Source organism: Schistocerca gregaria, chromosome 8 (assembly GCF_023897955.1).
Source record: "Schistocerca gregaria isolate iqSchGreg1 chromosome 8, iqSchGreg1.2, whole genome shotgun sequence".
NCBI classification, from domain to species: domain Eukaryota; kingdom Metazoa; phylum Arthropoda; class Insecta; order Orthoptera; family Acrididae; genus Schistocerca; species Schistocerca gregaria.
Window position 1 is genome coordinate 168,777,200 of NC_064927.1, and position 15,788 is coordinate 168,792,987.

General features: G+C 40.5%; 1 protein-coding gene across 2 annotated transcripts in view; it reads right to left on the reverse strand.

The window, feature by feature from the left end:
• The window catches only part of LOC126284873 (WASH complex subunit 2), a 204,574-nt gene that overhangs the window by 188,088 nt on the left and 698 nt on the right, over nt 1-15,788 (reverse strand). For both annotated transcript variants that reach the window (XM_049984113.1, XM_049984112.1), the window contains exon 2: nt 15,302-15,427. In XM_049984113.1, the coding sequence (XP_049840070.1) occupies nt 15,302-15,427 (126 nt within the window). The remainder of the gene's footprint in view (nt 1-15,301; nt 15,428-15,788) is intronic.

A 15,788-nucleotide genomic window follows, 5' to 3' on the forward strand; every position in this document is an offset into this window, starting at 1 on the left:
TCACAGAGGTGAATATTCTATCTTTACCTTGTTTGAGCAGAGGTATCAAAATGTAGCTCTCCACGAGTTGGAAAAGCAGCCTGTCTGCCATATCAAACTAAAACATTCGAGGAGGACTTCCTTTTGTGCTTAAGACAAATGTCGAAGTGAGCTGTACCGGTTTTGCTCATGACCGGGTGCAGTATCATGAGCCTCAGACAGTGCTGAATCCAGCTCCTACATGGAGAAGGTGCACTTATAAGACAGAATTCTATCTCAGACCCAACTGGTCCCTCTCTCTCGACACACAGTAGTGGCAGAAATGCTGGGCCCAGGCTGACAGTGGCAGTAGTCATTGCAAAATGCTCTGTCATCGTCTGGGCAATGTTCCCGGGTATTGTCTGGAGACGCCCTTGTTTCAGCATTGCTGGTATGGGTACATGATTGTGTATGCTAGAAATCTAACATCTTCCCATACTTTTATGTAACAAGTGGAATGGCTGACAGATTCCAAAAACACCTATCACCACCTTTCTCTTGCTATCCTTAATATGAATCAATCTCTCACAACTTGAAAGACTGCGTGTATGTCTGCTATTGGGTGGAATTTAAACCGTTTTAGAGCAACACGCTTTATCCGGATTGATAAGCAGCACTAATAGTCCACTAAGGTACAAGTTGCCTCCTAAGGTGACCTGAGGACTCGGAGATAAGTCGGCGCATGGTGAATCACTCATGTTGTGTGGTCCACCCCTTCCTGGACATTGATTTGTTCTTCAAACACAGTCAACTCGGTGACCAGCATCCAGTTAGCTCTGCTGACCACGGATGGCAGCACCTTTCTCTTCAGTAATGCTCCATTCAGTAGGTGGTTCCAAAGCGGGAAGTGGCCACTGGAGCCAAGATCATCAGCTGCTTCTCAATGAGCAGAGTCTGCAAAAGCTGGAGTGCAGAAAGAGAGGCGGATAGCTGAGTATGGCCCAGTAGCAGCTGAAAGGTGAGTAGGATTGCCTATGTTGAGGATGCACAGCTCCTGACACATCGTAAGACTCTCCAAAACTCAAATCCTAAGGCTAGCTGAGTTTGAGCCCAATAATATATTATGGGTATCGAAATCACCCAGTAGTAGAAATGGGTGGAGGAGTTGTTCTACAAGATGAGAGACTAAAGAATCTATCGCATCCTGTGGAGGTAAATACAGTGAGCAGTAGTGAACTTTTGACCCACATGAACTTCGACAGCTTCCCCAAAGCACGGAGATTTCAGTGGCTTTAATGTGTGTTTCCTGTAAAAACAAGCACAGGTGGTGGGCCTGTGCTAGGAGTATCAGTTTCTTCTCATGAGTCGTGAAGCCATTAGTGTCCCACTGCAGTATGGGAGCCATTTTATCACAGGGAATGGACTTTCAACCTATCTCTGTGTCAGGATGTGGGGCCTGCAATGGGTGGAGATTCAATCTTGAGGCGAGATGGTTGCACAAGGGCAGGTTTCACATTCCATTGGCTCTGAAGCAAAAGCAGTAGAACTGTCACATCAAATGACATCAACCTGATCAGGCAGCTTATTGCTTGTTTTCGCCTGTGGTGGAAGCTTCTTATTTGCTTTCAGGCCTGGAATGGCTTTGTAGGAACTAATGCAACAATGGTAGAGGCACTCCTGGATTGTTTGCCAGCTGGTCTGGCTTTGAAGGTGCTGAGAACTGCGACTTTATTTCATGTTCTCAAGAGAAATATGGGCTCTGAAACAACTGCAGCTTTAAAACTGCACTAACAAAGGCAGGTAGCAGTCCTGACACTAGCAACCTACGTTTGTGTGCCGAAGCATTGGCTTTTTAAGGGCTGAAGTGAAAGATGTAGTGAATGTGATCAGATGTATGGTCTTACGGATCTTTTTGGTCTCACCATATGGAGTACATGTCGTTCTTTTCATTCTTCAAGGGAGTTTCCACAGCTCTACTACAGACTGTGTGATCCCCAGAGCAACTGACACACTCTGGAGCACATGAACAGCCAACTTCTTCGTCAGTGGCCTTCACCATATTTGTCACAAGTGGCTTCGTCTTTACACCCAAGAGTGTTGTACCTGTAATACTGACATTTAAAACAGCACACTGGTTGGGGACATAAGGCCGCATACTTCAGTGAAAGAAATCTCCCTTTACATGCTTTGGGAGTTTCATGCTTTATAGGTAAGTATTAACGAGTATGACTTGACCAGATCACCATCTGCCATTTTCATTATAATTTGCATGTCAAAAATCCGCTCTTGGGACCACTCAGCTTTCAGTTCCTCTTTGGAAATATCTAATAGATCTCTGCCTGACCCCTTTGCTGTAGTTCAAGGGACTGTTTAGCTCAGCTTCAACTGCATGGTTTTCCGCTCTCAGCTGTTCCACCTTGAAAGCCTTGCACCTCATCAGCATGCAGCACACCTTGAGATCGAGGGTTATTTTATAGAGGTTTTTACCATCCTCATGAGCCAGACAGGCAAGCCAAGATTCCCATTCCCTGTGGCACACACTATTCCACCACTGTGACATACAGTAGTCAATGAATCATGCAAAGAGGTTACCGTAACAGATGACTAGTGACACTTAGCATCCCCCAGATCAGAATTCTTGGTTCGCCAAGCTCATACTCAGTATACAAATTCTGAGCCCCTGAGCGCTACAAAATCAGAACGATAGCCATCAGCATTGCACCATTTTCTCAATATGCACAGAACGATGGGGCAGAAGGAAATATGTGCAATATATGTATCAAATTCATGGGCAGGCGAAGCCATGGGGAAAAGGCTAGTACTCTTACAAAATGCAGGGTTCAATTGATGGCTACTTCATCACCTGTGAGTAGGACGTATATGGGAAGTGTCAAACTTAAGTACACTCTGCATGTTGGTCAGAACAGTGCATCCCACAATCGTAAGGACAACTGTCAGGGGGGCATCACACTCACATTGGTGTGGATCCATTCTATTGGGAATAAAATCATGGATACACCTGGTTTCACCAACGCATAGTCTGCATAGCAAGACAGATTTTTTCTGAGTACCTGTAGTTCGCTTAATTGGTCTTAATTAGTCAGATGATGTTATGGTTTGCTATTCTTCTTCCCATTCTTCTAGAATTAGGTGTCATAGTTAAAATCATACGTCAGTCACAGGTGTTCCAAGGTCATGCATTTCTTTAGTTGTTTTTTTTTTCTTGCTTGACTTTTAATCAGCCAGTTCATTCTCTGCAAAGCCCATATAGCTTGACATCCAAATGAGAAAAACATCGATGCATCATGAGGTTCTGGTAGCTGGTCCTGTCTGTTGTGTGCAAGTGTATTCCGTGTGTAACTGCTTTAAGTTTAGCAGTAGACCATATTACTTGAGTTCTGTAGAGATCTTTGTTAAGTGTCATAACTAAACAACAGCAAAAACCACTTCATCACTGATTCTGGAACCATGAGTGCAGATAGTTTCCGAGTAATCGTTGACAACTGAAGGGAACAGCTGTCAGAATGTAGTTGGAACAGTGTTCTCCTTTGATATGTGAGACAGGTCTAGGCATAACACAGACCAGATATAGCAGGATGGGATCTTCTTGCACATTCCAGCTGAAGTAGTTTGAGTATGACTCAGAGTTTCCAATAACATTCAAGCTCATTGGCCTGCTCTGGATTAGTTTGTAACGAATCATTCCTGAAAATGATTAAAAAACAAATGAGTGACATCCATGACTATACATTTGGAGAACTGTCACTGCATGAATTGCAAGTAATTGTCACCAGATTCTTTATGCTGTGACTCCATCCTCTTCTACAAAACTGTTGATGGGTTTCATGTGAAAAGCACCTGTCACGAGCTTCATATTTCTATGGTGGACAGTGTTGAGTACATATAATACTGAAAGTTCTGATTATCCATATACAATACACCAATCATCCAAGCGTGACAGGATAAGTAACATGTAAAATCATAAGATAACTGTATGATCTATTCCCCATCAGGTGCTATTGTGGAACCACAGTGTGCTGATCATCATCATGCAGTTTATTTACCGTTTGCTTCCATAGAGAAGACTGAGAAAATGGTGCAGTTCAGCTAGTTCTAGAAACTGATTATTTAGATATAGCTCAAGCTGAGGATGAGATGTTTTGAGCCTGCAGAAACCAATAACTCAAATTTTTAATGAAGAAAATTTGAAGATATGTTTCTGGACCCAGTCTTGTACCTTTCGGATGGCTTTCTGGAGTTGGCATTTAGCAGCGTACATTGATGTGACACTGCAGTGTAGGGTGCAGATGGGGCCACAGAGACCACAGTGTATGTCAGCCCACTGACTGTGATGAAGAGTGTGATGTTCAGTACTGATCTCTGTGGGACTCTTCACTGATATGTGTCATCTGCTGAGGCTCATTTCAAACTGGATGCAGAGGAGTAGTAACCCCATCATCACGTAGCACACCTTAAGGTTAAGGTTTTCTTTTTAATTCAGATGTGCATCTTCTTTGTAGCTCATGTGGTGAAGCCAACTCCCCCGTTCTCTGAAACACACAATGTTCCACCACCACGTCTATAGATGGTACCTAAAGTATGCTCAGAGTTTAGAGTACAAGAGGTCCAGCAGTGCTGGCCAGTGCCCAGCTCAGAAAACCCAAGTTTGTTGTACCTGTACCCAACCATTGAGGGCAGGACTCCCTGGGAAAAAATGGCCCACCCTTCCCAAGTTCTGGAATACAGGTCAATTTGCCTGGGCCTGTCTGGCTTATGGTATGCTACTGCCAGCATAGACCTCAAGATTACTGAGTCTCGTGAACTCTCCGACCATGCACTAAAGGTGCCTACGATAAGACAGTGTCCCACAGGAGGCGTGTGATCTAATGGGAGTCTGGGACTTACCAGGGATGTATAATGCTCACTGACGTCAAGGAGGACAACTTTTGTGTCGCTGAAGTGCCCGTCTGTGTTCCTTGATAGCAGCTGTAACAACTTCTGATCACCAAGACACAAGTTTCTTGGAAGGGGGGGGATGGGATGTGAAAAGGTAGGAATCATCTCTTCTGCAGCCCATAATATAAATTTAGTGTCATTCTGGATTTGTGGTGGTAGCTGGTCTTCTAGGTCAATGAAGTTTTGCACTGAGAGCTCTTTGTCTGGTGGGTGATAAATACTGCAGATTGTTACCTTGATAAGTATTGAGAATATACAACATTTGCATCTAGGTTATTGTTCAAGAACAACTGTTCACCAAGTACATCTGAGCATATTAATGTACATACCCTGCTGCATGCTCTGTCTGTATTTGCATGGATATAGTGGTGTAAGTTGTAGATTCTGATATGGTGGTAATCCTCTGGGAAATCTTTTTGCTGTTGTTCAACAATCACAGTCAGGTTAAGTTGCAAATAGTTGGCAAGTCAGCTATATGGCAGAAACAGCCATCACATTTAAACTGCAGCAGTGTCATAATTTGAAACTGTTGTTCTTGCACTGCCTGAGTGTGGGTTGCATTGTAGACATTCATAGTCTTGTTTAGGTCAGGTTTAGGCAGGGAGTTGGGGTGGCCAAGTAAGTTTTCATTTTTGGTTTTTTGTTTCTCTTCCAGTGTGGTCTTTAGTCTTGGATGGAACATTCTACTTCTGCTCCAGGGTCGGATGGAGATCGTACCAGCTTATGTATTTGTGACTCCTTTAGCCACTGACTGATATCTGGCCAAGAGCCAGCTACAATGGATTCATAAAGGCAGACATCAATATCCATGTCGCCATTTGGTGCATAGTCTTGAACGTTATCAGTCAATACAAGTGAGATGTTGTCAGATGGCCTGAGTGCTGATATTCTGGGTTTCAGGTTCTCTTTTTGCTTTATTTTCTTTGCCCTGTTATATAGCACATGCTGACTGATTTTAATTTCATGGATCTCTCTCTCTCTCTCTCTCCTCTTCAGGAAAGAAGGTGCATTCTCTGAGCCACACTGTGTGTGCTCGGCCTCGCACTTCAAATGTAATCATTGGTATCTATAGATGATGATTCCTTCACTATAAGTATGGTGAGTAGCATCTCAGTTACAGAATACTCTCCAATTGTTGGAAACTGAGAGCTTTCTTGATCTGCTCTAACTGTCTCAATGAGAAGTGTTCCATTTTTGCAGTTTAATGATTGATTTCAGTGTTCTGCAATTCCTTCACAGGCTTTTTGTGTGTCGAATGGCAAATTTTATCTCGAGTATTCCATCTCTTCTGATAGTAATAAACACACTGCTTCCCACTTTATTTGATCTGTTACTGCTATTCAGGTTTAATGATTGATTTCAGTGTTCTGCAATTCCTTCACAGGCTTTTTGTGTGTCGAATGGCAAATTTTATCTCGAGTATTCCATCTCTTCTGATAGTAATAAACACACTGCTTCCCACTTTATTTGATCTGTTACTGCTATTCAGGTAGTTAGTTTTGCTACTATTCTAGGTGGACTGGCCAACTAGACTCTCCTTCACGGTTGGGTGTACACGCTGCCCGACTGTACTCTCCTAATTGTCAGCTGCATTTTTTCTTGAATTAGGCTCCATTGGATACACACAAGCAGCTAACGAGGTAAATGTCAACTCAGGCCTGCTTACCTGAGAAAGCCTTATACAACAGGAACACAGCAGGTGCCACACAAGTAGCTCGCTAGCAACAGCCATTCGTCGCACCGGTACACAAGCACACCTCTATTTTTGCACAAATGATCCTGTTTCATACTCACTTACCTACTGTCATTCAACTTCAAGAATTTATTCATTTTTTTAAAAGCTCTTAAAATTGTACTTTGCTATATGATAAAAATAACAATTTTAATTTACTTGCTTTATAACATGATCACACTATATTTTGCATCACATCTCTTACTAGACACAAACATATTTCAAACCCATTTCGAAATGTTAAATGAAAGTTTGCCACCTTCAGAAGCCATCTTTCTGTAACTGTTTCTAGCCATACCTACTTATTCCCATTTTCTGTTCAGTTAATGAAATGAAAATAATTTCCTTTCCAGTCATTGAAACATTTTGCCTGAAATTGTAATCAGTTGTTCAAATGTTACTGAATGTTTCAATAATTCTGCTGATTCATTGAATATTTTGTGCTCTTAACAGTTATGAAATCATTAACAAGGTTATTTTTGACCCCCCCCCCCCCTCCTGTCAACTGCAATTGCATCAATAAACACATACTCTCAATGTGCAGAGCATATGAGGATGTTAATGAAACAGTCCCAGTATTCTCATTGGGTTCCTCCGCTAGTATTGTGATGACATCAGACCCACACTTTCTTCTATGTCCCACCATTAATGTTGCAGGGGTGACACACTGAAGCTTTTATTCTCATCTCCCTATCCTGCCTTATACATAAACTTTATGGAAGGAAACAGGTTGGCCAAATCCACACTGCCCATAGAATGAACCTCATACAAGAACATTTTTTTTTAGATAGAATGACCTAGCTTTGAATGCTCAATGCCCAAGTTCTTTACTAGTGGGAGACAAGCTCGCAAGAGCATTCGAGCAATTCAGTCAACAGGAAAAGTTAAATTTCTTCAAGAAAAACACAGCAGAGAAACTTGTTTGTTTCACTTAAAAAGGTTAAAAAAACTTACTGTTGGTTATATGATGTGATATTACATTGTCTCATAGCACCCTCTGCCAATATTCGAGAGTAATTCTGTGCTGTACTCTAATTTTTCAGAGGAACTCAGAAACACAGAGAAAGTAAATGAATCCAAGTATTATAACTTACTATTTGCCTTTATCTGACAGGGGTACAAAGCCAAATGTCATTGTTTTATTCTTTCGGAAAATACAAAAGTGTGCAGAAAAGTAATGCCTTCAAATTTTTTTGTTAAACCTCTTATAGCTTTTTAAATAAAACAAACTTTATTAACATTCTACATCTTTATTCTTCAGGTCCACATATTTATTTCTCAATATAGTGAACCTGGTAATGAATACATTTCTCCTAAGACACCAATTTATTGATACCATCACTGTAGAATATATGACTTTGTTAATGCAACACAACCTCCGCTCTGCTTGCACTGTAAATGGTTTGAAGACATGCTTCACGAGGATGAACAGTTTGCAGGGATGGTTATCTGGACTGAATAGGCACAATTCAAACTAAACAGTACTGTACACCGCCACACCTGTGTGACAAATCATCATCACAATTAAAGAGAAATCAGAGCTTGCACAGTAAAATTTAAGTTCTCATTTTTACCAAGCGCCGTTCAAGTGTGGAACAGTAGAGAGAAAGCTTGAAAGTGGTTCAATGAATCCTATGCCAGGCACTTTATTGTGAATAGCAGAGTAATCACATGGACAGACATTCCAGGTGCCTGAAAATCCTCACGTTCATGTGGACAAACATTTTAATCTTCTTTGAAAGTACTGTAACTGGTGAGTTGTATCTTCATACGCTGAAAACATTGATTTTTCCTGGCATCCAAGAAGTGTTTCGAAATGAAAGATTTTATCTACAACAAGATAGCAGTCCGCCTCACTACCACAGAAGCCAGAGCTTACGTGGATGAAAATCTACCTGAATGATGGGAGAGGTTGCAGAGGAGCTTTTGAGTACCCATTACAGTCTCTAGACCCCATATGTCTTGACTTCTACCTATGGGGGACCTCAACAATCAGAAGTCAGCTACTCTGAAACAGCTATGACAAACCATCGAGGCACCCTTTGCAGCTATCACACTGGCACACTGACACCCATAGTTCAGTCAACAATTTAGTGGCATCAGTGTTGCTTGACTGCTAATGGGGGTCACTTTGAATGCGAAAAATATACGTCCCCCCACACAAGAATTGTAAGGTATGTCATTTTGTTCCATTACTATTGACTATCAGAGCGGCTACATTTTTCTGGACCCCTCTGTACACACAGATGTAAACTTGAGTCACCTGGAATATTTAGTACAAGGTGTCCACTTCAACATACAAGGTACTTTTTATGTATATAGGAACCTGAATAGAAGACTCAACTGCATTACTTCACTTATATTAGTAATTGTATATACTGAAGACATTTCTTATTTGCATGTCACTCTTTGTGACACTTCTGTATTATTGTCAGAGTTAATTATTGTCATTGCTCATTTCATAATAAAACTCATTAATACGATTTGTTTGAGTGTTTTACAGTGATCCGAGAAGGCAGGCTTCCTAGACCCCACATATTTGGCATCAAGGCAGGATTCAACATATTGTTGATGCACTTGTTGAATGTTTTTCCACATTCTCACCATGTAGTTCAATGCATGTGGCGAGCTGCGTCAGAAACTTCTTTATGCCCTCCTCAAAGAACTCACTTGCCAGTTCCTTCTCACACTTCATAATCTCTTTCTGCACCAGCTTGTAGGTTCAAAATTTAATTCCACTCGTGTGCCTTGTGGGAGGTGAAAACATGATAAGCCAAAGCACTCAGTCAGAAGAGTACAGTGGATCGTTCAAAACAACTCAACCAAACGAGTCCAAAAGCACTTTGTGGCTAAGGATGTATGAGGTCGGGCATTGCCACGAATCAAGGAAACTCATCTTGTTAGCATTCTTTTCTTTTTGATTTGAATGCTCCTTCTCCGATTTTTAGGATCTCACAATACCGTTGTGCATTAGTGGTCTCTCTCATGGCAGAAATTCTACCAAAATGTCTTAAAACAATGAGTCCACAATTTTTTTTCCCTAAAATTGTGGTTCTGACTTTTTTTGGCATATAGGAAATCGGTGCCACGTCTTTTGCCTCAGGTGTGTAATGAGCAACCCATGTTTCATCTCAAGCCACGATAAAGCTCAGAAAATCCTCATCTTTCAATTCAAGTGGCTCAAGAAGCTTGTGACTGCTAGTGATCTGATTTTACTTGTGTTGCTCTGTCAGCTATTTTGGGACCAATTTTGCACACAGTTTCCTGTATCCCAGCATTTCTCTGAGTATTTTTTATAAGAGAGGCCTCAGCAGTGACAGAAACATTGCAGAAATTTCATCCACAGTTTTCACAAACAGTTTCCTCGATTTTTTTACACCATCTCATCAGCTAAAATAGAATGTCTACCACTTCTCTGTTTGTCATAAACATTTGTTCTACCTCCACTAAATTCCCTACACCACATAAACACAGTTGTCCTGTTCATAATACCTCTGCTGTAAACCATTTTGATTCGAGAAACAACTTTGGTAGGTATTATTCCTTCCTTGAGTAGGAAGCGGATAACAGTGCATGGATTGCACTTGGTGGGATTGCTTACCAACATCTTCCAGGCAACTTGACACTACAACACAAGTCTAAGTACTAGCGTGTTCCTGCAATGCACACTCTGCGCAAGGGATCTCCCTCTACCACTCAATTTTGGCAAACCTCAAAAAACAAAAAATCATAGCCCATTGTGATGACAATGTACTTACTTCCTGGACATGCCTCATACTTATGATGAATCATGCAGCGTCACGTATGGATGCTGTATTTGAAATGTAGTATGCAGGACGAATATGCTTTGCATCAAGTGTGTTGTTCATGGTGGCACATACTATTGTTGATATCAATACCAGGAAAACTTTTGATTGTGTTACTGGTAACAGACTGTTTTGTGGGGTAATTTCTTATGGATTTGATTTTATAATAGCTATGCGTCGAACGGGGTGATGGAAGATAAACGAACTGTGATTTGTTTTCTGCACAATTATGGTGGTTTGACAGGTAACATTACCCCTTACGTTCTTGTGTGACAAAAAGTAACATAAGCACTTGCACTAGGTCAATATGGCCTGGGTACAAGTTAAGCTGAGCACTTATGTCTAGTCTTAGGCCAGAAGAAACGTTATGGTTTACAGAAAATCTTTGAACATGAATGAATAAGAACAGTATGTACTTATCATATTTTAATGACTCTATGTGTATATTATTGACAAAATAAATGTAACCTAATACTATAAAATGGTGTACACTAATAATAAAAGCTTTTTGGATGATCAAAACACTCATGTGAGCTAAGTATTCTGTTCCGATAATTTTGGAACGCAACTTGCATAAATGTTCCACATAAGCAGCAAACAGAAGGGAAAGCAGAAAGATGGAAGGAGTATATAGAGGGCCTATACAAGGGCGATGTACTTGAGGACAATATTATGGAAATGGAAGAGGATGTAGATGAAGATGAAATGGGAAATACGATACTGCGTGAAGAGTTTGACAGAGAACTGAAAGACCTGAATCGAAACAAGGCCCCCGGAGTAGACAACATTCCATTGGAACTACTGACGGCCTTGGGAGAGCCAGTCCTGACAAAACTGTGGCATCTGGTGAGCAAGATGTATGAGACAGGAGAAATTCCCTCAGACTTCAAGATCAATATAATAATTCCAATCCCAAAGAAAGCAGGTGTTGACAGATGTGAAAATTACGAACTATCAGTTTAATAAGTCACAGCTGCAAAATACTAACGTGAATTCTTTACAGACAAATGGAAAAACTAGTAGAAGCCGACCTCAGGGAAGATCAGTTTGGATTTCGTAGAAATGTTGGAACACGTGAGGCAATACTGACCCTACAACTTATCTTAGAAGCTAGTTTAACGAAGGGCAAACCTACGTTTCTAGCATTTATAGACTTAGAGAAAGCTTTTGACAATGTTGACTGGAATACTCTCTTTCAATTTTTGAAGGCGGCAGGGGTAAAATACAGGGAGCGAACGGTTATTTACAATTTGTATAGAAACCAGATGGCAGTTATTATAGTCGAGGGACATGAAAGGGAAGCAGTGGTTGGGAAGGGAGTGAAACAGGGTTGTAGTCTCTCCCCGATGTTATTCAATCTGTATATTGAGCAAGCAGTGAAGGAAACAAAAGAAAAATTCGGAGTAGGTATTAATATCCATGGAGAAGAAATCAAAATGTTGAGGTTCGCCGATCACATCATAATTCTGTCAGAGACAGCAAAGGACTTGGAAGAGCAGTTGAATGGAATGGGTAGTGTCTTGAAAGAAGGATATAAGATGAACATCAACAAAAGCAAAACGAGGATAATGGAATGTAGTCGAATTAAGTCGGGTGCTGCTGAGGGAATTAGATTAGGAAATGAGACACTTAAAGTAGTAAAGGAGTTTTGCTATTTGGGGAGCAAAATAACTGATGATGGTCGAAGTAGAGAGGATATAAAATGAAGACTGGCTATGGCAAGAAAAGCATTTCTGAAGAAGAGAAATTTGTTAACATCAAGTATAGATTTAAGTGTCAGGAAGTCGTTTCTGAAAGTATTTGTATGGAGTGTAGCCATGTATGGAAGTGAAACGTGGACGATAAATGCTTTGGACAAGAAGAGAATAGAAGCTTTCGAAATGTGGTGCTACAGAAGAAAGCTGAAGATTAGATGGGTAGATCACATAACTAATGAGGAAGTATTGAGTAGGATTGCGGAGAAGAGAAGTTTGTGGCACAGCTTGACAAGAAGAAGGGATCGGTTGGTAGGACATGTTCTGAGGCATCAAGGTATCACCAATTTAATATTGGAGGGCAGCGTGGAGAGTAAAAATCGTAGAGGGAGACCAAGAGATGACTACACTAAGCAGATTCAGAAGGATGTAGGTTGCAGTAGGTAATGGGAGATGAAGAAGCTTGCACAGGATAGAGTAGCATGGAGAGCTGCATCAAACCAGTCTCATGACTGAAGACCACAACAACAACAACAACAACAACAACAGTTTATTAACACTACTTTGTAGTTGGTACCATAGAGTTCAGTTTACCTATATTGGTTAGTTGAAGATGGCATTACCAATTCTGTGGTATTTCTGGTCGATTTACGTAAAGTGGGGTTAATAGTTTCTTGTTTAATTTTTGACCGGGTATTTGTGAGCAGAGGGCATCATTTGTTCCAATATAAAAGTCCAAATTACTGAAGGTGTTATTTCAAATAAATCTATTAAAAATTATTGTTCTTGTGGGTTTGCTGTGGAAGCATGAAAGATATAATGGTCACCTTACTGGACACAGATGAGATATCTGTGGTTACGTAGTGCCAAAAATAGTTGCCTCATTGATAAAAACATTGGTTTAATGTGATGGGTTGTATTATGTTCTTCATAACTTCTGAAAACACACAGGAGCACCACGGATGTATAAATCTCAAGACCAGCAAATATACATTGAGGTAACAAAAGTGATTCAATCATGATACGAGCATATACAGATTGCAGTACTATCATGTACACCAAGTATAAAAGAGCAGTGCATTGGTGGAGCAGTAATTTGCATTTGGCAGATTTGTGTGAAAGGGTTTCCAGCGTGATTAAGACTGCATGACAGGAATTAACAGAATTTGAACCTGGAATGGTAGGTGGAGTTAGACCCATGGGACATTCCATTTTGGAGATTGTTAGGGAATTCAATATTCTGAGACCCATAGTACCATGAGTGCGCCAAGAATACTAAATTTCAGACATTACCTCTCATCAAGGACAATATACGGCCCAATGGCCTTCACTGCATGAAATAACCGCAGAAATCAATGTGAGACGTATGACAAATGTATCCATTAGGACAGTGTGGTGAAATCTGGTGTTAATGGGCCATGGCAGCAAAATGACAGAAGTGCCTTTGCTAACAGCATGGCATTGCCTTCAATGCCTCTCCTGGGCTCATGGCAGTATCAGTGGGACCCTAGATGACTGGAGAACTGTGGCCGGGTCAGATGAGTCCCAATTTTAGTTCAGTGTATGGTTCAAGTGTGGTAGAGACCAACGAAGTCACGGACCAAGTCGTCGGCACTGACCAAGCAGGTGGTGGCTCCATAATAGTATGAATGACAAAGTGCCATGTCATTGGCCCACAACCATTCCGAATTGGTTTGAAGAACATTCTGGATAGTTTGAGTGAATGATTTGGCCACCCAGATCTCCCAACATGAATCCCATCAAACATTTATGGGGGACAATTCGTGCACAAAATCCTGCACCAACTACAGTCACAATTACGGACGGCTATAGATGCAGCACGGCTCAATATTTCTGCAGGGGACTTCCAATGACTTGTTGATTGAATGTCATGTTGAGTTTCTGTACTGAGAAGGCCTATATTCAAAAGTTGGTAATGATGATGGTTGAGATACTCATATTTCAAACCTTTTTAATTCTTCAGGCATACGAAGAAATGTTTTGTTGGGAGTACCAAACTATTCTGAAACTGAATGCTGCTGTCTTCACTATACAAATATATCACCTGTCACTGACATTGAAATGGGAAAGCTGATTAACTTTCCACATTTTATCATATTATGTCCACTGGTATTATATTTTGAAGCAATACTAAGTAATACAAAGAATATTCTTGGCACACAAAACAACAATCAGAATTATCTGAAATATCTGTTCCTCAACTTCATGCAAGGTATTGTTCAGAACCATAATCTTGAAATCTCTGCACATGGCCTATGCTTTGTTAAGGAATTAGTGGATAACAATATCGACACACTCATTCAACTGCAACTGCAGTAGGTCTACTGTTGCACCAAACATTAAGCAAAGAAACACTTTCCAGTTGAACCCATACAGAAGGTGTGCACTAGTCTGCATGTTCCATTGTCAACAACATTTTACCAACATAGAAAAATCCGAGAGGCAAATCCCATTTGTTCCAAATCCAAACTGAAAAGCTTGAGGGCATACACTTATCCTACACAGAGTTTTTCACATTCATTCAGCTACTTTTGTTGTATGTTGTTATTTATCTGGATTCACTATCAAAAATCTTTTTTTTTTTTTCCTGTTTCATCTGCAGTCTTTGGATTACGGGATATGCATGTTTGACTCATTGACTCAGCTGTTCCCCAAGTAGCTTTAATTGAGATGGTTGACAGAATCTTAGAAATAAATACTCTAGAAGACACATATCCAGGACCACATAGCTGCTGGTTACATGACAAATGAGAAAACCCCTACCCCACTCAGTAACTCCAAAGCTCAGTAGCAGTACATCATGAAAAAAATTTGTAATCTTATACAGAGTAAGTAACTGGTATTGCTCAATTAAACCTTGAATACATTCATGATATCCACATCACAAAAATGAAACAACTACAACACTACAGGTAAACATACAACAATTATACTGTGCAATCTTCTACATATAAAGTAATCATCAAAAACATTAAGACCTACCATACTTTGTTATTGGTACTGCTAACATGCAAACCTTAGGCATAGGGAAAAGCACAATAATAGCAATGGGCACACTAGATTTTTACTCAAATCTTATGCAACATTTTCGTTTAGGAATGTACCTTGCTGTATTATTTACAGATTCAAAGTACCTGCGAGAATTCTTGTAGATATTTGAGTAGACCTGCGTCACCTGCTAACGACCAGCATGTACTATTCCGTCGTAAATCGTCAGGCGTCCAAGGTTTCTCCCATGGCTTTGGATGTTCATTTTGGTCCTGAAACGGTATAAAAACTGTAACACATAGTTATAAACGAATAGTTTATTTTGTGTTTAACCATCATATTATATGATACGGAAACTCAAATAAATTACATGTAGTCTTACATCCATTCCTCCGGAAACGCACTCATTTGCGCCATCTAAAACACACACACAACAACACTAGCGGTTTCTTTTTTTTTTCGCGAATGGAATTAACAATAAATGGACGTTTTATAAGCACCTCACTGTGCACACTCGACAGAATGGACTCGAAGAGCTCAGGCAACTACCTAAGGTGACATACAAGCATGGACACATTACGTTTGGTACTTTACAAAAATTTATATGCATTCTGAGAGTACGCACACTGGCGC